At 33.9% G+C, this 23,841-nt stretch overlaps 2 protein-coding genes across 3 annotated transcripts in view; one reads left to right on the forward strand and one right to left on the reverse strand.

Moving 5' to 3' along the window:
- EEA1 (early endosome antigen 1) overlaps nt 1–18,788 on the forward strand; it is a 114,621-nt gene extending 95,833 nt beyond the window's left edge. For both annotated transcript variants that reach the window (XM_019624770.1, XM_019624769.1), the window contains 8 exons: nt 3,799–3,981; nt 8,961–9,146; nt 10,760–10,891; nt 11,851–12,036; nt 12,921–13,159; nt 13,416–13,536; nt 14,145–14,243; nt 15,162–18,788. In XM_019624770.1, coding sequence (XP_019480315.1) covers nt 3,799–3,981; nt 8,961–9,146; nt 10,760–10,891; nt 11,851–12,036; nt 12,921–13,159; nt 13,416–13,536; nt 14,145–14,243; nt 15,162–15,284 — 1,269 coding nt within the window. In that variant the 3' untranslated portion in view covers nt 15,285–18,788. The remainder of the gene's footprint in view (nt 1–3,798; nt 3,982–8,960; nt 9,147–10,759; nt 10,892–11,850; nt 12,037–12,920; nt 13,160–13,415; nt 13,537–14,144; nt 14,244–15,161) is intronic.
- A 1,553-nt stretch (nt 18,789–20,341) lies between these two features.
- The window catches only part of PLEKHG7 (pleckstrin homology and RhoGEF domain containing G7), a 30,699-nt gene continuing 27,199 nt past the window's right edge, over nt 20,342–23,841 (reverse strand). The window contains exons 9-10 of the mRNA XM_019624765.1: nt 22,923–23,020; nt 20,342–21,898 (exon numbers count right to left, since the gene is read on the reverse strand). Coding sequence (XP_019480310.1) covers nt 21,791–21,898; nt 22,923–23,020 — 206 coding nt within the window. The 3' untranslated portion in view covers nt 20,342–21,790. The remainder of the gene's footprint in view (nt 21,899–22,922; nt 23,021–23,841) is intronic.

Consider the following 23,841-nt stretch of genomic DNA (forward strand, 5'->3'; position numbering starts at 1 on the left):
ATTCAACAACAGCTTCAGGTGTACAGTGCAGTGGTTAAGCCTCTACACCATCCAGGAGTAATTTTCTAATAATACAAATAGGAGTAAACAAATTTTTCTATTCTTTGTGTGTGTGTGTGTGTGTGTGTGTGTGTGTGTGTGTGTGTGTGTGTGATTATATAAAATCATAGGTCAGGATGTAATTATCACAATACATATTTTGTTGTATGCTTTGATAACTTGAGGTCATTTTTTTTTTCAAAACCTATTAGCCTAGTATCCAAGTATTTTCCAGAAATTCTTTTTTTTTTTTTTTTTTTTTTAGCTGAGCCATCCTGCCACCTGTTGGCAGCTCAGCAGCAGCTCAGCTGGGGCCGGGCATCGAAGAAATTCATTTTTATAGTATCACAACTTGAATTAAGAAAAAAGTGAATTAAGAAAAAAAGACACCATTTTTAGCACACTTTCTTTTCATTAAATTATTGGTTACAATAAGATTTCTTTCATACTTATGATTAATGTATATTGCCTATACTTTGCATGATTTTATTAGATGACACCTTGAGGATTATGAGATTTAGAGGAAAGTTCTTATTGGTAGTTGTCTTTGTTCGGACTGTTATAACAACAATACCATAGAGTGGGTGACTTGAAAAATAAACATTATTTCTCACAGTTCTAGAGGCTGGGAAGTCCAAGGTAAAGGCAACTGACATATCTAATGTCTGTTGACGGCCCACTTCCTGGTTTATAACAGCTGCCTTCTCACACTGTAACCTCATATGGCAGAGACAGAGATTCTCTCTCTTATGTTTCTTCTGATAAGGGCACTAATGCCATTCCTGAGAGCTCCACCCTCATGGCCTAATCGCCTCACAAAGGCACCACCTCCAAATACCACCACATTGAGGATTAGGATTTCAATATATGAATTTGGGTGGGACACAAACATTCAGCCATAGCAGTAGTTCACTTATTAGTTAGTGTATAGATGCTAGAATATTGAATATACTTCTTAACCTTGAGGAGGACAGCATTTTGGGAAGTAGTGGGTGGATAACTAGTCTCTGTAAATTAGACTTGGAGTTAGAGTAAGAATCATTGAAAGGCAAGGAGAGTTAGGTTTTGTTAAGGAGCAGTGTAGCATCATGGAAAGAAGGTAAATTTTGGAGTCAGGCAGATCTGAATTTCAATTTTATATAACACATTAGGTTTATGCTCATAGGGAAGTGATTTATCTGTCTGAGCTAAATAAAATGGGTCCATAGAATTGTTGTAAGGTTGAGATACTGTATTTCTAAGGTTTTTAAGAAGGGAGAAATGCTATCAGACCTATTTTAGAGCAAAAACTTGCCATTTTGTGAAGGATAAATTGTAAATGACTGACCTTCCTGCATTCTCCTCTGGGCCTTTGAGTTTACTTCTGTTAAAGTAATTATCAAACTGTTGCATTGATCTGGTTTTTTTTTTATTTAACTTGCCCATTACTATTATAGATTTGAGTGCCTCAAAGTCAGAGAGCTGTTTTAATAAATAAGCTATCAATAATTTTTTTAAATGAATGAGTGAGTCTATCAGAGTAAAGATAATGAAGGTCCAAATATAAGCCTTAAGGGCCATTATGGTCATTATTGAGATTTTGCAGAGGGCTTGGCTGAAAACCATAAAGATGATTAAAGAGAAAGAGTGCTAGAAAAAAATGTTAAAGAAAAGTGTAATAGTATTCTACAAAGGAAAATGTATAAATGCAGTATAGTTTGATGCCCAGGAATTCTTCATCATTAAAAATCTAAACTGAAAGGGAGGCGGCATGGGATGTTATCAGATAATATGTGGAGAGATCAACTCCCCTCTTCTCATTTCCCACTGTCACAGTCTTAGCTCAGGCTGTAGTTTTCTCTTATCTGGCCCATTACAATAGCCTCTTACTAGATGTTTTAGACTTTTCCACTTCTATTTGTCATTCATTTATTCAAGAAATATCACTAGGCATATTGTATGCCATGGCACAATTCTGGGTGTTGGTGACACAGCCATGGACAGACAAAGATCCTGTTCTTATGGAGCTTACACATCTTGGGGGGAAGAAACTAGGCAGTGTGATGTAAAAGACAGTAATGGGACAGAGTCCTATTAAAGGTTGGGTGATCAAAGAGGCCTCTCTGAAGAGATTTGAGCTGATACATGAAATACAAGAACTATCTATACAAAGACTAGTGGGGACAACTAGTACAAAGACTGTAAGGCTTAGAACAAGCTGCTGTTTTCTAAATGGGAAGACCAATATAGGTAAGTACAGTGGGAGAGAAGGGTAATATGAGATGAGCTCAGAGAAGTAGAAAGGGACCAAAGCATATACATGCAAACTTGTAGAGTATAAGATAACAGAGAATGATACATTTTGTTCTAAGGACAATAAGTATCGATTGGAGAATTTTGGGCAGAGAATAGTAAAGTTTGTCTAACTAAAGGGAGATAAAGGAGCAAGCAAGGAAGGCTTTGAAAAACTGTTATAATAGTTCAGACAGTACATAATGATGGCATGCACTAACGTGTTAGAAGTGGAAGATTTGGGAACATATTTTGGAAGTTGAGTCATTAGGACTTGCTGATAGTTTAGATAGTAAGAAATGATAGTAGGAGGAATCAAGAATAACTCTAGGTTTGTGATTTATGCAAGTAGATAGATGGTCATATTTAGTGGGGGCAGTAGTAGCTTTCTGATGAGCTTTGCTATCATTCATCTAGAGTTCCGCTACAGATAGACATCTATCAATCATTCAAGTGGAGAGGTCAGGGAGGTACTGGATATAATGAACTCCCAGAGTTCAGGAGGCAAAGTTGGAGCTAGAGACATACATTCAGGAGTCAGTTGTAAATAAATGATCTAGTTGAGATCTTCTAGAAAGAGACTGTATATAGAATAGAAGAGGGCCAGGGCCAGAACCCTGGGGCCCTACAACTCGAGAGGTCAAACAGAAGAAGAGCTAGTACAAGATTTTAAGAAGGAATGACCAGTGAGGTAGGAGGAGGACCTAAAACATAAGGTACCCTGGACACCAGGTTGAAGAATGTTTTTAGAGGGACATCATCAACTATTTCAAGTACTGCTTGGGAGGTCAAGTCAAATGTGGACAAAGACATGAATATTGGATTTTGGAAGAAGGTGGTTGGTGGTGACCCCAATAGCAGTTTCATTGAAGTAGTGTATTTATTTTATAAGCCATATGCTTATTTTTGTACTATGCATACATGTATTTTAATTATGTCATAATTAGTGCATATCTCCTAAATCGTCTTAGGGACAAGTTTAGAATTTAGAGGAGTTGGACCTTTGTAAGATTTTTTTTTTCTGTTTCGATGTTAATAAAGATTAACTGTAGAAATTTCCTAAATTATTTCAAGGAGTAGAAACAATAACCTCAGCATAGTAACAGCTTTTTAATTTCTTTCACGTAGAAATTTCCTTTACTTTAACCTTAAGCTATGTCATCTTCTAAAGCCTCTAGCACTGCACCTTCCATCCCAATATGGTTGTTACTTTTGGTCTCCCAAGACCTTGATACTTAGGATTTCCTAGTGAAATGCTTTTGTTCTTTATTTAATTGCTGTTTCACTTTTTGGCTTTTAAATTGGGACTTGTAACTCTTTAACTTTGTAACTGTAAAGTAAGTAAGTTACTCTATTAAAGTTGAGTTTGGGGTCATAAGTGCAGTTCATTTTGTTCTCAGGAATCTTCTTAGTTGTGTGGATTTCATTTTGTATCTGTAAGTGGTTTTGGGTATGCATACTGTTTTAAATAACTATTGTGTGTTTCAGACAGAGCTTGAGAATAAGCTACAGCAACAGTCAACACAAGCAGCACAAGAACTTGCAGCAGAGAAGAAGCAAGTATCAGTGTTACAAAACACCTATGAGAAGAGTCAGGAAAGCCTGAAACTGCTCCAGTCTGATTTCTATGGGAAGGAGTCTGAGCTTCTTGCCACAAGGCAAGATCTTAAGGTATAGTAAACTATATTGTATCATATAAACTCAGTAAGTTGTTTATAGACATCAATAAAGTGATTCACTTCAACCCAAGTGGGCAAGGGAATGTTAGTATTTCTTGAATATCGCACTGATTTTCTATTAAATTATAATTTTTGGAGTAGCATGCTTTTTAAAAATTATATTGTTTTATAATAAAATATGATATATGTAAGTACAGACATTTAAAAATAGCGTATCTATAATAGCAAGATAATTTAGAAATATGTTAATTGCTATAGTATTAGCTTATCTAAAGAATTTGCTGTCTTTATGTAAAAAAACAAACAGTACTGCTGTTAGAAAATCTAAGGAGTTTTAAATGTGAACCATTTGTGAAAATGCAAAAAGTTTATTGTTGTCAGGCAATACTGACTTAGTTTTATATATTTGTTACCTTCCCAAGACTACTGGAATACCTGATAATTAAAATTAGGAGGTTATTGTTCAAAGTAAAGTTACCCTTCACTATCTCAACATATGGAAACTTTGTCCAATACTATTTGATTAGATAAACTATCATGTTTATTAAAATGAAGGATATGGAAAAAGGATAAACAATTTTTATGTAGCATTCAGGTATCAATTTTTTTTTTGTCACAGTGAAATATTATGCTTTTGTTTGTTTCTAGTGTTTGGATTTTTTGTTTAATTTCAAGTGCATTATTGAAAATTTCTGAAAATTGTAGAATATTTATATATGTAATATTGGGTTGTCAGAAACGTCATGACATATTTTTTCTATGTTTTTCATTGCAAAAATGCGTCATGACTATAATATATATATATATATATATATATATATATATATATATATATATATATATATATATATGTTCTATATTTTATTTATAGGCTGTTATAGGGAAGACTTAATGAAGGTGGTAGGACTTGACCAGGTCTTGAAGGATATATAGAATTTAAATGCACAGAATGTCTTGAGAAAAATAATTTCACTCAGGGCACATTTAAGAAAAAGTGCTGCAGTGGGAATGAGCAAAGCTAGGAGACAATTAACATAATTGTCTTGCTAGAGTGCTAGTTTGTATTTGGAAGTCAAAGTTAAAAAGGTTAGATGCCTAGCAAGGATGATTGGACTTTATATTTGGGGGGGGGGGAATGAAGAGTCTAAGCAGAGGAATAAAATGAAGAATACAGTACTTAAGGCAACTTAACCCGGAAGTGGCTTACAGACAGCTTGGCTTGTACCCTGGGGTAAAGTGTTAGAAAGGTTAGGAGGCTATCTCCCTTCCTTCCTCCATAAATTCCAGTAATCAAGGTGTGAGTTGATTAGAACTGGGCTTAAAGTTACAGAGAATGGAACAGAAGATTTATGAGAGAGACAAGTGAAACGAAAGGGCTGAAACACACATAGGCTCAAGGGAAGTGGAGGAATCAGTGGTGACTAATGGTATGACAAAGCAATAGGAAATTTGGTACAAGAATGTTCATAGTACCAACAGTAGAATATATATGTATATGATAAGTTCAAAATTAGTAAGAGTTATAAGAAAAAAATACCACCTACAACGTAGAAAGTGTCTTATTTGCTTGCTGTTTAAATAAGTAGCTTTAAATTATTATTATGATTATTATTTTACAACACTATTGAAAGTCAGGAAAGGTTTGTGGAAGAGTTTGGAAGGCAGCAGGGAACCACTGAAAGGTTTAGTTCAGATTTGTATTTTAGGCTAATGATTGGTTGCAGGATAAGGAATGGATTGTAGGGGATCATGGCTGACTGTAGAGACTAGAGAAGAGGAGACTGCAGTGGTCCAGCTGCAGATGATGGTGGCTTGGGCTGGTGATAGCAAGGAGGGAGAATGCGGATGAATCTGAAGGGTATTTAGGTGATAGAGGAGATGAAACTTGGCTGATTGTAGAAGTCCGATAGAAATCACATTCTTCTTTTTATATGGATGTATTTTCCCCAAGAACATAGCATAGTAATAGGACTTACATAGATATCTTAAATTAATATACTTTCATTAAACCAACAACTATTTTTATTATGCCTGAAAGCTACATCATATGCTAATAGTTTTATACATGAAAGAATAATTCAAATATAAATATGGGCAAAAAGTGAAAGATAGAAGGATAAAGCTGTTGTAGAGTTTCACAACTACTAAGAGGCCATGGACAGATCCTCTATTCCCAAGCTTCCTTGTCTAGATGAAGGTTTTCCTTTTGTAGACTGAGGCCCATCTTGGTTTGTGACAGGCCTAGTGTTGCACAGTAACAGAACCATGATTAGATCTCAGTTCTGACTTGCAGCCATTCTTTTATCATCATTTCAGTAGAATTTTTTGTTTTATAAAATAGAGTATTGATAAATTCTGTATTAATGCTTCCAAATTGAAAAGTATCAGAACTACTTCGGAAGTTAATTTTTAAAAAAAGAAATAAATTCCTAGGGAAGTTCAAATGATATTATAGGCCAGATTAAGAGATAGCTATCAACCATTATTTTTCTTTTGCTTCAGTGATGTTATATGATCTTGTTATGTATAAGAGAAAGGGAGACCTTTCTAAGGCCTTCCTAAGGCAAGGCTGCCATCTGTGGGCTGACAGTGCACACCAAGACACCAGTGGAATGGAAGATGATGGTCTGGCCTGATCTATGCCTTTAGCCCCATCTACTGGATTATTTATGAAATACTTAAGTTTGTTGACCAGATATTTCAAATTGGCTGTGCTGTGTGCTATTCTTTGTTGTCGAGGAAAAGTAGAAGTGAAATTTAACTGTAAATTTTGCACCCTGAGTGAAGTTAAAATTCTGGGATAAGTTCAGAATTAAATACAAATCTTCTCAGCCTAGTACTCTTCCATATGTCATTTCATCAGTCATCAAGGAAAAGTAATAACTAAAATTTTTTAAGTTTTATTTTGAAAGAAGAAAGGGAAAAATTGTTGGAAAGACAAAAACACGAGAGCTACCACAGAACACTGAGACATTCTTTTTAGCTACAGTCCTATAATGTGATTGGGATATTGATTCAGGGTCAAGGTTGGTAGTCGATGTACTCAGGGATTTGCCTATTCCAGTGGGAGTCAATGGGTTACAAATAGCCCCAACTCAACTACTGAATGGGGGAGAGGAGTTCCCTAAGAGAAGAGATGCTGAGCAGCTGAAAATAACATAGTCTGCAACAAGAAACATAAAAAGAATGTTAAAAATGTACAGTTTACCACTGAATGATGTAGATGAATATTCACAGGCAAAATAGAGCAATATGTCTTGGCATATTCAGAAAAAGAGTAGTCTAGACTTTGAACTTGAATGTAAAGATTTAGTCACTGGATTTTTATGTGTTTAAAATTTTATAGGCTTGTTTAAACCATGAGCATTTTGAAATTCTTGTGGTCAGAGGTTGAGGACACTGTTGCTTTCAGGCTCCAGCAAGCCTTGGTATTCTTAGCTTTAGATCAAGACCTTTATTACCTAATTACAATTGCTGTAGGCTGCATGGACTAGACGTTGTCAGATTTTGTTCTTTTTATCTGAAATCACTCTCACTCCTTATGATACTTGGGTGAGTTCCCACATACACTCTGGAGCCTTCTGTAAACACATTCCACAGAAACCTCTCACACATGTCGTTTTTCTGTGCATTTAGCACGTAACAAATGCTCTGCTACCTTGTACAGCTCCCATCTTACATGCTGGCTCTGTTTTCCAGGCTACATAGTCAGGTTCTTTAAGTCAAGGACCATCTTGTACCCTCCTGTCTACCTTAGTAGTATAATCAATTAAGGGTAGGCGTTTGATTAATAAAGGACGAGAGGACTTCAGGTCTTTCCTGAAAAAGAAGCCTTAGAATTACTTCTTTGTGTTCTACTGGAAGCCTCTGAAAATGGAAATTTGATTTATATCAGAAAGACTTCTGAACTGAGTTATTTGTAAGGAATAAATTTTCAAGAAACTTAAGAAGCCCCTTAAATAAGGTCTTCATTCATTTATTTATTTTCATCTATTTTTTTTTTATTGAATGCCCACTATAGCTAAGTCTAACCAGCAGGGATCCTGAATTATATCTTCTGCCTCATTTTCAAAGGAACTATATCTCCAGAATAAGAAAGGTAAACTTCTTCTGGATGGTGGAAGAAGATCTTTGAGTTAGTTCCCTTCCCTGCTGATTCTTAGCAATAGCAGCTAAGAGTAGTGAGGTTCCTGCCATTTCTATTACCTGCCTGTTAACATATCTGCTCCAATTGAAACCTAATAGGTAAAAAATCTTTCCCTGTCCCATAGCTTCGGCTTCTCAAAATATTTGGGCCTTAGAACAGTTAGCAACTATGGAGTGTGTTAACTGACAACACTATTCTGCCACACAGATGGGAAGCTCGGGGGACGGGGCGATGGCCTGGGCAGAACAGAGCCTCAGATGTCTGGCCGACTGCCCTCTCTTAGTTCATTTGATCAGGTTGGCAGATGTGAAATACAGTTTTGTTTTGTTTTTCCAAGACAGAGAATCCTTTTTATTTATTAAAGATTTCAGCATGTCAAGGAACATCACAGGTCCTACAAAACATATAAGTACACATAGCATAGCATTTAACTATATCTCTTTTTAAATAGTTTGTTCTTGTCTCTTCATGTCTTCTCTCTAACCATATATATATTCTCTGAGTGTGTTTGATATGGTCTCTACTTACTTAATATTCCTTCATAACACTTAGACAGTAAATATTTACAGGTTATTTCTAGAGGTTTTGGAATTACTTCAGCTTTATTAAGTATTTTATGTTATAAATGTTTTCCATAGGCAAGAGAGTTAATTATCTAGTGTTCTTTCTCTTTTACATGATCTTACTGAAGGGCATGGCACAACATACTGTCTTTTTATAGCTTATTGCTTTCCACTATGCTTATGTTAGCTGTTATGTTTCTGTTGAAATTTGCAAAAAAAAAAGAGACATGTAATAATTTGGGGAAATTGTTTTTTTATAAGTCTGTAGAAGAGAAGCTTTCTCTAGCACAGGAGGACTTGATTTCAAACAGAAATCAAATTGAAAACCAAAATAAATTAATTCAAGAACTGAAGACAGCCAAGGCTACTTTGGAGCAGGATGCAGCACAGAAAGAACAGCAGCTGAAGGAGCAGTTTAAAGCACTACAAGCTATTCAAAAAGAAAAGGTATTTCATTTTCTGACTAAGTCTAGAGTCTCAGAGTTGCATCTAGTCAAACCTCTTACCCACATTACAGGCATCACCTTTATTTTGAGCAGCTCTCTCAGATGGACTTCTAGCTTTTGATAAAACGCTTTTGGTAATTGGAATTTTAATGCTAGGAAGTACTTTCTAAAATAGCCTCCTTTTTCATTTCTACCCCTTTTCTCTTACTGCTCTTTTTAGTTTTACAAACTAATCTGTTTTTCACGCGTAAACCCTTGGTTATTCAAAAACATATACAGAAGGTGCCAAAAAAATGTATACACATTTTAAGAAAGGAAAAAACTGCATTAAAATTGTAATACAATGAATGACTCTAGCATTCATTTGATTCACGTCATCTTTTGAGTGAATGTCATACCACATTGCTACCATAATTCAATTCAACTTTGAAAAGGAACACATAGATAACATCTCTTAAAATGTGTACATTTTTTTGGCACCCCCAGTATAAAAGCTCCTCAACTATTTCTTATATAACATGTTATCCTGTAGATGTGTGAAAGAGATATTAAAAGGTCTAGAAATTATTTTTAAGGTTGTTAAGAATTCCTAAAATTAAAAATGAGCTTTTTCTAAGGAGAAGAAACAGCTTTTTCTAAGCTGTTATAAAGTTGGAAGCATTGTATTATATGACCAGTACATTTAAAAATCAGTTAAATTTTTTATTTTTATTTTTATTTTTAGCTGAGCCATCCTGCTACCTGTTAGCAGCTCAGCGGCAGCTCAGCTCGGGCTGGGACTCGAACCGCTGTTGCTCAGAGCTCAAACTCTTGAGCGAGCTCTTAACCAACTGAGCCACTCAACCGGCCCTAAAATTTTATATGAAAAAGAAATTCGGATTCTAGGGAACATTTTATTTTTGGCTTCATAATTGAAATCATATTATTTCCATCAGCTGATAGGAAATTATTCTGAAGTGTACAAATCTTGAAGTTCTTGATATATATATATATATATATATATATATATATAGTGCAATTTCTGAAATTTTCTTTAATTAAAAAGATTGGGGGGTGTTTTTTGTGAGGTGGGGCTGGAGAAGTTCAAGTGAAATTCATGATTTGTGCCTCATCTTTAGAAAATTTTGACAGAACTATAGGTTATAGGCCTTTAATTACAAGGACTGTAGATTAAGCAGACTTTGTTTTAGTTTTGCTTCTAAGTCTTATTATTTAACTTCTTTAAAGTTTTGTTTGTTTACCTATAAAGTGAGGATTAAAAAAAGCTATCTAGTATAGAGATTAAATTAGATAACATAATACTCCTATCTAAGTGCCTTATATAAAGATACTGATAATGATAATAATAACAATGATAAGAGTATTAACGAGAGTGAGGATGGTAGTTTTGGCTAGGCACTATTCATTTTACACTATTAAATGAATACTGTATGATCTTATTATTCACATTGTATGACTAAGTGCACAGAGGCAAGAGAAGGGAAGTAATTTGCTCATGGTAACTGAGGTAGAAGGGGGCAGAGACGGTGTCATAAATAGTAGCAGTCATTATTATTACATTAATTTTCAGCTAAATATTTACTATAAAATTATTTTTAATGAATTTTTCTACAGTCACTGAAAGAAAAGGAACTAGTAAATGAAAAATCTAAATTGGCAGATATAGAGGAAATTAAGTGTAGACAAGAAAAGGAAATTGCTAAACTGAGTGAAGAACTCAAGTCCCACAAGCAAGAAAGCATAAAGGTATGTTAAGATAATTGTTGTTCTTCTGTATTGTATTATGGTTGTTTAAATTTAAAATATATACATATAATTTCTTTATTGAGAACCTGCTTGTACCAGGAACATTGTTTTGTTGTTTTTGACAAATTCTCTTGCTCTCAGAGTACTCCAGTGTTGCATAATATCTATATACATATTGAAACTGTTACTTTTGTTTTCAGATTACTGAATAAAGCAAAGTAACCCTAAAATTTTAGATTTTGTTGAGATGATAAAAGAGCTATTGATTTAGAAAATTATGCTTGTAGATAGTCAACTTCAAAATATGTAAGAGTTTAGAGTTAAGATTTAAGGGATTCTGTTTCTTCAATTGTTTTCATTCTAAACTCCTTTAATAATGGCTTGAACATTTTCCTGTCATAAGCATAGTTAGGGTGCCAGTTGAAGAACCTAATTGTTTGTAATTTGCTCTGGAAAATGTTATTCATTTTCTTAGAGAAAGGTTAGATTCTCTCTTAAGTGCTCTCTTAATACCTTTTATGTCTATCAGTATATTACAATTTTGCTTTATAATCAATTATCTCCATATTATGTCATTATGTTCTCCCCGATGTGACTTCCTTAGAACAAAGAATGTATCTAATTCATTTTTGTATAAATCCCCAGGACCTAACACAGTGTGTGATGCCTACATGGTGACCATTAAATACTTGCTAAGTAAAGAAAGGGAAACGGTAGAAATTTTTCACGTAATTCAATCAGAACATCAACTATAAGCTGTCACTTGAATGTAAATGATTGTTGAGCATGAAGTAAATAATCTTGCCTCTTTTTAACCAATTGTTTGAAATACTTAACTTTAAAACTCTTATTAGAGAAGAGGCTAAAACTCATGTGTATACTGTTGTGATAAGTGGCATAATTTCAGCTACATTTTGAAATATTTATAAAGGATGATTTATTTTGGCCTTTTTCAATAGGAGGTAACAAATCTCAAAGATGCCAAACAGCTTTTGATTCAGCAGAAACTAGAGCTTCAAGGAAAAGTTGATTCGCTAAAGGCAGCCCTTGAGCAGGAGAAGAAAAATCAGCATACGCTAAAAGAGCAGGTGAAAAAGGAAGAAGATGAGCTCAAGAAAGAATTTATTGAGAAGGAAGCTAAACTGGTCAGTAAGTTAAGATTGCAAAGTGTGTTTTGTAATTGATTTTGTAGATAAATCCAGTAAGAGAGGATTTTTCTATCAAGAAGTTATTCAAATTCTCACCTAACATTTTAATTTTTAATAAAGGATTTTTTAATAAAGGAGATGTAATTTTTTAAATAGCTGATATATGATTGGAAATATTTTATTCTGTAATTGTATTTTGGTTTATGTAAGTGAAAATCCAATAAGAGATAATTCAGAAAAAATAAAAACACTTTTAGTGCCAGAAAAACAAACCCATGGCTACGTAAACTGACGTAAATGGTGTGAATGCTAATCATGTTAAACTCCTGTGTTTGGTCAGAGTGAGTGTTGATAAGGGGAAAAGGAAACTTCCGTTTAAAATCATGATGACCAAGGTCTGCTTTTCCTTCCCTAAGTTGTGCATGCCAAATGGGAAGCATCTGGCTTTCCTTTATTGGATTAAGTCCAAATATCTCCAGATAACTTGGCCGCTGAATGTTTTAGTTGAACTGCAGTCTCAATTCACACATTTATGTGGAATTTGAGACATAAGAAAATGCTAGCTTTGTTTCCAGAACACATCCCTGTGTCCTTCCCCTGATCTAGTGGGAAAAATGAAAATCTCAAATTGCCTTCCTTTAGTTTGATCTTATAGGAGGCTTGCTGACATCATTTCAGCATATGGCATTGGAGCCAATTCAAATTACACAGATGTTTGTGGGCTCAATTTTATTAGTGTATAATGAATTGCCCTGCCTTCTTTCCTGAAGAAGTAATATTGTTTATATTGCCAATATATTAAATTCAGTAACTAACTTAAATGTATTTTGCACTACTTTTATAATAGGCTTTCCCCCCACTATTTTTCCTTTTCAAAACAGCATTCTGAAATAAAAGAAAAAGAAGTAGGAATGAAGAAGCATGAAGAAAATGAAGTTAAACTTACCATGCAGATTACTGCATTAAATGAAAACTTGGGCACTGTGAAGAAAGAGTGGCAGTCCAGTCAACGGAGAGTTAGTGAGCTCGAGAAGCAGACGGATGACTTACGCGGTGAAATTGCAGTATTAGAAGCAACGGTTCAGAACAATCAGGATGAAAGGAGAGCACTACTAGAAAGGTAATTGATTCTAGTAAAATTAATCTATTTTCATTCTAAGAGAGAAAAAGATTGTCAGATTCCACATTTTATTAAAATAGAAAAGTCTTGATAAACGTGCATAGCGCCTACAGGAATTTAAGTAGCCATTTAAAAACTAATCCTTAAGACAATCAATAGTTGAAATTAATGTATTACATTTGAACTTACTAAAGTAGTTCATTATCTGTGTTCTTTAATAAATTTTAAAAAATTATCTCTTTGCAATCTATTCTAGATGTCTTAAAGGAGAAGGTGAAATAGAAAAGCTTCAAACCAAAGTACTAGAATTGCAAAGAAAGCTGGATAATACAACTGCAGCAGTGCAGGAGCTGGGCAGAGAAAATCAGTCCCTTCAAGTGAGTCACATGGCAGTTTTTTAATCTAGCATTTACCTCTTAGTAAAAAGCATATTTTCAACCTTAAAAAAACAACAACAAATAAACCCCTCATATATTTAATAAACACTTTTGAGTTGCTACTGTGTATGTAGCAGTTTTATAGGTATTTTGGGTAATTAAATATAAGAGGGAAAGAACTTGTCTGAGAGACTCCAGGGATTAGGTAGAGAGTTATGTCATTTGTGAATTGTCAGTACTGGCAAGTGCACCAAGGAATAGAGGAGTTGCTATGTGTTGAAGACATGATCTGGATATGTGCTCAGAGTCCAAAGGAAGGATTGATCATTAGGATTAGGATGGGTGGGAAATCACCAAAGGTTACAAATTACTGATCCCTTTGAGGAATAAGATTGGATTGGATTGAATGATTGATTGATTTGTCATTCAGATTTAAGAATGTAGCAGTTTTTGACAATGGAAATTGACTAAAGTATTTCTGATTTTTTAAATTTTATCCCGTGGTGCATATAGTCAAAATTTTGTAAAACTCAGGCACCAAATTACAAAGTATCCATCATTCTTTAAAACATTGAATATTATAATGTTTTGAAATTTTTTTTTACTAGATCAAACATACACAAGCATTGAATAGAAAGTGGGCTGAAGACAATGAAGTACAAAACTGTATGGCCTGTGGGAAAGGCTTTTCTGTAACAGTGAGACGGGTAAATGATTTTGTTTATATTGCTGTGGTTCTGGATTCTGTTCCTCAATGACAATGAATGTTTTAACCATAAAAATAAATTTTGACAGATTAAAAAATTTTCCCATATTTTGGTTAATTTACAACTATATAGAATAATTAAATTTCATGCAATTTAGTTTCTGGTTACCATATATGTTTCAATTTTAGTTTTAAATTCAGTTGTTGTCTTCTTACTAAGTTGCTTTCTGGAATAATCGTTTTCTGAATCAGTGTGCCAGTATTAAACTCATATGTTTTAGTCATCATCGGGTTCCTTTAAAGCAGTGGTTCTCAACCTTTCACAGGGGTCGCCTGAGACCATTGGAAAACACATATTTTCAATGGTCTTAGGAACCGAGACACCGCTCCTCTGTCCGTCTCCAGGCTCACATGCAGATATGCCCACATACAAAAGTACCCGGCGACCCCTGTGAAACGGTCGTTCGACCCCCAAAGGGGTCGCGACCGACAGGTTGAGAACCACTGCTTTAAAGGAAGAAAAAGCCGAAATTAAAAAAAAAAATTATTCTAAATAATACCACCATGTGATGTTTCAAGTTTATATTCCTACTGAAGAAATGATGACTGAAACACTTGGCAAATAGTAATAGTTTTTCACCTGATAGAGGTACTTTATTAACACTTTTAAAAGCCTCCTGTTTCTTCTGAGAATTCCATGATAAAATCCATATTAAATGTTTAGCATAGTATCTGATTAATAGGAAGCATTCAGTTTAAGGGGTTAAATTTATGTATGAAAATATTATATTATTAAATAATACACTAATCACTTGAAAGTTAATATACCTTCACAGTGCAGTTTGCAATATTCTTGTAGTCTCATAATGTGTCTGGTGTAGTTTCTATGCTTAAAGTTGTTTAATTTTGTCATTTACAGCATCACTGTAGACAATGTGGAAATATCTTCTGTGCTGAGTGTTCAGCCAAAAATGCCTTAACTCCTTCTTCCAAGAAGCCTGTTCGTGTCTGTGATGCATGTTTCAATGACTTGCAAGGATAATGGTTATTACAACTCCAGAGTAATATTACACTAACATTAGATTTTTAATAAATGTACTTAATAGAGGTCTTGGACTACTATTTGATTTGGAAGTGGTTGCAATACTAGACCAACTTAGAATTCATATATTTTGGAATGTTATCAATATCAAGTAAAACTCTTCTATTTTTGTGAGACTTGGGCTCATCTTTCATTACTTTTTTCCATTTAACCCCTGAAACAGCTTTCATGCCAAGTCTAGAATTAGCCAATGAAATGTAAATAAACTTTGGACAGAAAATAGCAATGTATTTTTTTAAATTTAATTTCACTGTTAACAAATCACATGAATATATGTCCATAGCTTACTTCTTCTTTCTCCCAAATTTAGTGTACAGAAATGTACATGAATGATGTTATCACCTCATTTATGTTGTACAGTAACACATTAGATATATTAAATATTCAATTTGTGAAATTATGCACAGAACTATAAAACTTTCTGACTTTTTTTCTTATATACAGGTTCATACCTTTGTTCCATTGTTATGTTATACATTTACTACTCACGTGTTCTAAACATAATTTGTATTGAAATATATATTAACCAAGAACCCAAACATTGTTTTTGGTGTAACAATACTGATTTAATTATCTTGGATGGATTTTATGAAAACATCTGTAATACCAATTTGCTTAATTTATGGTTATCCTGGGATTATATTTTAAAGATTAGGGTTAATTTTTCTTTTTTTTCCCCTCTTTTTATACATTATTTTTAAACTCCCACATATTCTCCATTAAGAGTCCTATAAAGCTTCCCACACGCACCTCCACTTGGAAGATGAGTAATGGAAATTGCATAATGGTCCTGTTCTCAGTTTCTTATCAATGGGGAGTCTGCTGAGATTAGCCTTCATATTATCCCTTCATTTTGTCTCACCAGGTCTTCAGGAATCCGAAGTTTTTTTTTTTGTTTTTTTTTTTAATGGATCTGCTTTTTACCTTTATTTGTTTTAACCTTCCCAGGCACAGCTCAGCTTCACTGTAATTGTTTTATAATTTTTGCATCTTAAAGCTAGTAACTATTGCTATTGCAATAGTTTTATCTGTTGAAAACAAAATACAAAATGGTAAGGAGACATTAAATATTCTACTTAATATTTTCTTCTTACCTAATGGGGAAGAATTTGTAAAAGTTATAAATTTAAAACAATTCTTAATTTGGGGTTCCATTATCCATTTTTACTTTGCAAAAATAATGCTGTGAAATTACTTTGACGTAACAGCTGGAGAGTAGAGTTTCACCAAAAAAAAATGTATTTAGGAATCCCAAAGTTATAATCTGAACTGAAATAGAATGTTTGATTAAAGATAATTTAAAATTAGCTTGTTTGTATGCTGAACAATGAAATTCAACTTTAAATTATCATAGTCTTATTAATTTGGAGAATTGGAAAACATCTGAAGAGAGAAGTCATTAATATTGGCTTATTACTCTTTCTAGAGAAGAAATGTAAAGTTATACATTTATTCAGTACAGTCATTTGGTAATAATAGCATGAAAGGGTAGGAGTTAATTTTTCATTTAAAATAGTTTATAATATATACTTGCTTTCAAATATGCTGAAATGAAATTGTCATATATGCTGTGCCTACAGCATATATAAACTAAAAGCGATTGCCACATATTCATTTAATTATTTTTAAAAAAACGCATTTAAGTAAACTCTGTTGTTAGTAGTTATTAAGGACCCTGATTGAAGCCCTGGACTTGGATAAACATATATCTTTTAGCATATATAATGAAGAAATACAGTGACTCTTTATTAAAAATAGTACTTGGATAATATAAATTGAACTAAAATTATGTATTCATTTTCATATACTTATAAATCCTTTCAAATAGTCTTAATTCTGCACTTACATATAAGTGACTTAATAAATGTGTTGGAACAACAGATATTCATAGCACCACTGTTTATTCTTTTAAAATAATAAAACTTCATGAGAATTCTTCTAGATTAGAATATTTGTTCACTTCATCTCCTAATTGTGCATACTGAAGGCCTTCCCCTTCATCCCTGCCCCCACATACAAAAAAAAAATTGAGGGGACACCAAATAAAACTATATGTGTCTGAGTGATTTTCTACTTTCCATCTAGCAAATCTCATTTCATAAACCCTGAGTAACTTACCATGGGTTATTATACTAATAATAGTAGAAATGAGACCTAATACTTTTGTTGTTAACTCACCAATTTAAGGTGTTTTGGAAACAAAAATTAAAGGGTTTTCTTTTTCTTTTAACTAAAAGTGCCATCTTTTGAGTCCTTATTGACTACATTTTAGATGTCTGCTGGTACTATTTGTCAGTGAGTTGGAGTTCGTAGGAGTCCCAGCTCTCAGCTCTAACACAAAGCATATCTGCGCCACGTGTTAGTTAATTCCAAATCCCAGCACAGAAATGTGAGCTGAAATCAAGTGTTGCTGGGTTCGTGTACAACAGACTATACCAGTGGAATTTTTTTAATAGACGACAAAGCAGCTGGTATGGGATTTGTTCATTTTGAAGAAAAGAGAGGGAAACAAACACAAAAACCTCAAAGCAGTGTACAAATAACATTTTGTTCAACTACCTCTTAATGTGGAATTAGCTGGTTTAATAGTTTCCTCACAGTAATGTTAAATAGTAACTGCCAAATTTGTTAGTTTCCCAATCCTCTTAAAAAGGCTTTATGATTATTTTATAGTTTTGAGAACTTTAAAGCCACTTTTTTTTATGTGCATTTGCATAAAAATGTTTAGCTTTTAAGTAGAGAGCAAATTATGATCATATATTTTGATATTCATGACCTATTTGACTATAGCAGTTTTTTTTTAATGCACTTTGGCTATAAAACCATGGATGACTTGATCCGTAAGATATAAATGTGCCATCAATTTAGTGCTCCTATACATGAGCTTGATGAATGGTATTCTGTAATTATAATGTGCCACACATTATGGTGTCTTAATTGCCCTTTGCCTGAATTTTAACTATCAATTTGTTATTGTTGCAGCTGTGAATATTGTGCATAAACTGACTAAATTTATGTAAAATTATATAAAATATAATTGAAAGTAGCTAAGTTCTTTCTGTGTAGAAGTAATGAATTTATTGTACCATGATGCAGTTATGTATATGACATTCTATACTTCTTGGAACTGGATCATATATTCATATCTTCTGTAGATATTTTTGCATGAATGTTTCCTCATTTGGTTTCTGGATTCATTATTTGTATTGTGTTTACTACTTGTGATCATGTAGTTGTGCCTTATTTTGTGAGAGAGTTAAGCTCAGTAAATACTGTAATTTCTAAACTCAGTGATTGGAAGGTTATTGATGATAAATGTAACTGATAAATTACATGACAGCATTTAAATCTGTATAAAGAACAATGGAAGGATCCTTATTGAATTGTTGCTTTTTTTAATATGTTAAAGATGATATTAAAAAACATTTCTTTCTAGTAGATGTATTCTGTGACTAAATTATTTTGTTTATTTAAAAAAGAGCAAGATATTAACCATTTTGCATTAATTTATTACAGAATGTTAGAACTTCGCACTTGGATATAGACAGTGAGTATGCTTTAATGTTCAGCTTAGAATAGTAATTAAGTTCATAATTTCAAGAGAAACTACTAATGCCATTTTGCTTGAGACATTCCTTTTTTCATTCCATTTGTTATTGTGGAGAATTACAAAACTAAAAAATATTAAACGATATTAAATTAATCCCTTCTTTCATTGTATATCTAATTTTAGTACCCAGGTGACCATTTAAAGATACATTTGTGAAGGCTCAATGTACCATTGTTTTTACTTTTCTTTACCCACCCTGGGAACCAAAGTTTCAGAAGTGCTTTTTAATTTTATTCTAGTGTGCTTCCTTCTGAAGAGGTTCCTGTATATGTTCTCAAGCACTTAATATATTACGTATTAGGCATGTTCTTTTGTGAGTAGTATAGAATTCTATACTAAATACATAGCATATTCTTTTTTAAAATTTTATTTTACTGTGGGAAGAACACTCCCGATGAGATATACCCTTGTGACACCCTTTTAAGTGTAAGTGTACAGGACAGCAGCTCTTTAGAGCTTACTCTGGCTTAACCGACACTTTATGCCCATTGATTATAGTAACTCATTTCCCTCTCTCCTCAGGCCCTGGCAACCACCATTTCATTCTTTGATTCTATGAGTTTGACTGTTATTAGATACGTTGTATAAGGGAATACTATAATATTTATCTTTCTGTGACTGGCTTATTTCCCTTAGCATAATGTCCTCAAGGTTCATCTATGTTGTTGCATATTGCAGAATTTCGTTCTTTTAAGACTGAATAGCGTTCCATTCTACACATATATACCACATTTTCTTTATCCATGTCAATGGACATGAAGGTTTTTCCCACATCTTGTCTATTGCATAGGAGTGCTAATATTTCTTTGTATATAGCATATTCTTAAGCTGTTTACATTCTGGATGTTAATTTAGCTAGTCTTTCTCTCCCTTTAATGACATTTTAGAGAGAAATTAGTCCTTTATACTGATAAATATATGGTTATTGGACTCATGAAACTAAAGGAATTGTGAGAGATCGCCTAATCCTAGTTCATTGTCCCCCTTCTAAGTTGGCTTATATGTAAAAATCCCTGCAAAATGATTGTTAATTTCATATATATGTATACACACATACACACAAACAACACACACACACACACACACACACACATACACCAGGGGTGCTAAAAAATGTATACAAGTGGACGCTTTGGTCAGTGTTGTTCAAGCAGTAGTTCACCATAATCAGAAGTGTCTGGATGCTGATGGTAACCACTTTGAGCACCTCTTGTAATTGCAGAAGTCAAGCGTGACTTCTATTCATCTTTTGTTACTGGTATATGTTGAGTATTAAAATTAATAGTTTTTTCCTTTCTTAAAACGTGTATACATTTTTTGGGCACCGTGTGTGTGTGTGTGTGTGTGTGTGTGTGTGTGTGTGTGTGTGTGTGTGTGTGTTTGCGCGCGCGCGCGCGCGCGCTATTTTTTGACCAGAATGTTTTCTCTGAATCTTCTCTTGAATAAGTCTGTTTTGTCTTCTCCTAAACATGAATTGTTTTCAATCTCATCCAAGTCCCATCTCTAAGAATTCATTTGAAGTCTCTTCTCCCTTTCTTTGTCTCTTTTTTTCAGTTATTTTTAGATATTAAAAGTAGTTATGGCTTTCCAGATTTTCCTTCTATCTTCACTTACTCCTGTAAGTGTCCGGTATCACACAGAGACTATGACCCTCCGTTAGAACAGCGCTCGGCCTTTGCACAAGAGCCCTGGTGCAGTACTCGTCTGTACTGCCTGGTTTGCATGGTGAAATTTGCATTTTCCTCAAAGAATTAACTGTACACATGACTTCCTCAAGCTTCATCCTCTCTATCCCCTTCTCCAACTTAAAGAGCTCAGTTAAGGTATCATTTGTCTTGCAGCCCAAGGTGATATATTGACTACAAGGTACCATGGCTGAAATTGAAATTTGTGAATTTCCATTTGATATAACCTGACCATAAGAACTGGTTCCTTAAATGTAGTTAATAGTATATTCCATCATGATAACATAATACTTCAAGCTGCCTTTCTTAATAAAAATTCTAATGACGTTTCAAGTCCTGCCTAATAAAATTAAGTGGCTGTACTATGTTAAACCACACACATAAACACCCCAAACCAGAAAGTAGTTTTATGCCAAACTCCATCGTTCTTCAAAAAGTGAGGTATAGCGAAATGTATCTTACTATTCCTAATATAATACCCCATGCACAAGTGTTAACTTGTGAAACGAACAAATATTTGCTTTTTCTTTCTTAAAATAATGGAATTTAGTCATTGGGATTTTCTACTTCCATGTTAGAGTATTATGAATTATACCTGAGGTAAGTAAACTGTTGGAGAATAGGAATTTCAAAACTGCTATTAAAATGTAGACCTCATTTATTGTTTAATATATTAAAATAGCAATCAAACTTGTATCAAAAGAATTATCATTATGTGTGAGGTAGGACTGTAAAGCAGCAAGACTGATTTACAAGCCACGCAGGAAAGTTGAGTTCATTATAGATATACACAAAGATTCTGTAATTTATATTGGACACAAGCAGCGTTTCCCTCCTCCACTCCCATTTATCTGATTGCTTAACCGTATACAAATATAATAGCACCACCCTTCACTCACACCTCTTGTAAGCCTAATTGAAACATTGTAAGGTAATCTGGATATCAGTACACACTTGCCGAGAAATTCCTCCAAGTTCAAATTTGTTGCAGTCATTATTCCTCTAGACTGAAGATTTTCCTAGCTCAAATTCTCAAATTCTGGAACTCCTTTAAAATACACATTTCCTTCTATCTCATCATTAAGTGTTAACGAAAGTTTGCATGAAAGAATACCTTAATCCCTCGTGTCTAAAAAGATTGTTTAAAGTCCCTAAATTTCAGGGGATTCTACAGGCGAGGTGAATAAAGATATTTTCTTGATTTCCTGATTCTTGGTGAAGCAAGAGATTGCTGCTGTTATTTGTGTAATCCATGTTTTCTGTAAAATAAATAAATAGATAAATATACACACACATACACAGGGGAGAGGAGAATGTTAATGGCAATTTCTCACATATTTGGATTAATATTTTCATTTGTATATATCGACTTGCTCTTTAAAATGGATGACTAATGAAACATTTGCATATTTATTGTTTTCTTCCTTACATCTAATATATCATAAATATCTTTAATCATATATGAAAATTCAAATGGATTAAATGACTGTGATATGCAAGTGGGATAAACAGTCATGAGTAATCAAAGAACCATAATAATCAATGATGACTAATTAGAAAAATGAGCACTAAGAATATAAATAGCTTGAATGTTGAATTCCTGTTTTGTGTGGAAACAGAAATTCTTAACCAATGGTATAATTTGAAAAACAGACTGAGGGAGGTGACCCAGGAAATGGAGTCCTTAACAAGAATGGAATATTGCATTTATTGCCTGGCCATCTTGTTGCTATGATGAAAGCCTACCAGAGGAAAGACAAAAGGGGAAACTTCTAAGAGAAACCAGAGTCAGAAAGGCAGCTGCTCTTCAACTCTAATGCTGTAAACACAGTGACATATTTTCAAAGGTTGAAGAGCAGACTTGACATGGTTCATTATAGCAGCAGCCTCTCACTTAAGTTGACATCACATTATTTGCATACAGGGCCTTTGGAAATTGATTGCAGCATCTTAAAAGTCAACCATGCAATCCAAAGCAATCCTTCCCCCATTTCATACAGAAACTGGAGAACTCAGAAGCCGTTCTTGAGCTTCTGCCCAGGAGAAAATGAGGGAGGCTGTGCCAACTCTGCCAGTGTGAGGAAATGGTCACCTTGAGGTTTCTGAGCATGATATGGACTAGATGTCCAACCTCTCCCCTCCTCCCAACTTCTGCCCTTCCCAAAGCTGGCAAGGGAAATATGCAAATCTCTCCATTCACCTTTACTTAAGCTTGGGGTGAGAGTTTTCCTTATGTCAAGTCTGAAGAATCAAAACCTACAAAATTGAAATATTAATACATACTTTGATGTTTTCCGTTTGGGCTTGTAATAAGAACGCTGCTATGCACTGTCGATATCTGTTTTCATGTTGAATAAGGAAAGCGTTTCTCAGCCCAAAGACTAGAAAAAGATTCCAAAGACAAAAAACCAAATCATATCACATGAAATCTAAATAGTTGCTCAGTTCTTCTCAAAGAGCCTGGAGATTTTTGTTTGTTTTTAAATGAAGGTAGAAAGTTTATGTAGATTACAAAAAATAAAATAAAAATGCCTGATTCCAAGACCAAGACTTCCCTACTATATCCAAGTAGAGCCTGCTTAAACAGGAAAACCCTTTCTCCCCTAACAACTTCCGGGACTTGATGAAATGCAGTTATGGCGTAAGTGATGGAAAATGGGCTCCTCCTCAAGGTAGAAGCTTAGCATATTACGTAGATTTTGTGTGTATAAAATATAGATAATAAAAGTATGCAAAATAGTGGAATTATTGTTTCATTTTTGACCCCACACCACTCCTTTTTAAAGTGTTTTAATTTTTGTATTTAGAGGGAAGTCACATCAAAACAAGGGCTATAAGCAAATTAAGATGTGGCAAAAATACAAAAACATCTAAATGCTTCACAACAGGCCAAGAAAAGCCAAAAAATTTAAATCAAATCCAACATTCACCAAAATATGTGAAATGTAAAACAAAACAGAAGAAACATTGGCCTGGTTTCTGTGTCTGCAAAAGAAACAGCCTGCTCTGCCATCTCCTAGCTGATTTCTGAAAGAAATGATGCTGGGAGACCCTGGGAGAGCAGACTGCTTTCTTCTTGGAGCAGGAGCTCTTAAAATGAAAGCTTCTTCCTTGAATTATTTATTCAACACAAGGAATAAAATTCTGCCGCCTATACATTCTTTCTACAGTTGATTTATGTTGAGGCACAAACCAAAAAACC

Source organism: Hipposideros armiger, unplaced genomic scaffold, assembly GCF_001890085.2.
Source record: "Hipposideros armiger isolate ML-2016 unplaced genomic scaffold, ASM189008v1 scaffold_606, whole genome shotgun sequence".
Lineage (NCBI taxonomy): Eukaryota > Metazoa > Chordata > Mammalia > Chiroptera > Hipposideridae > Hipposideros > Hipposideros armiger.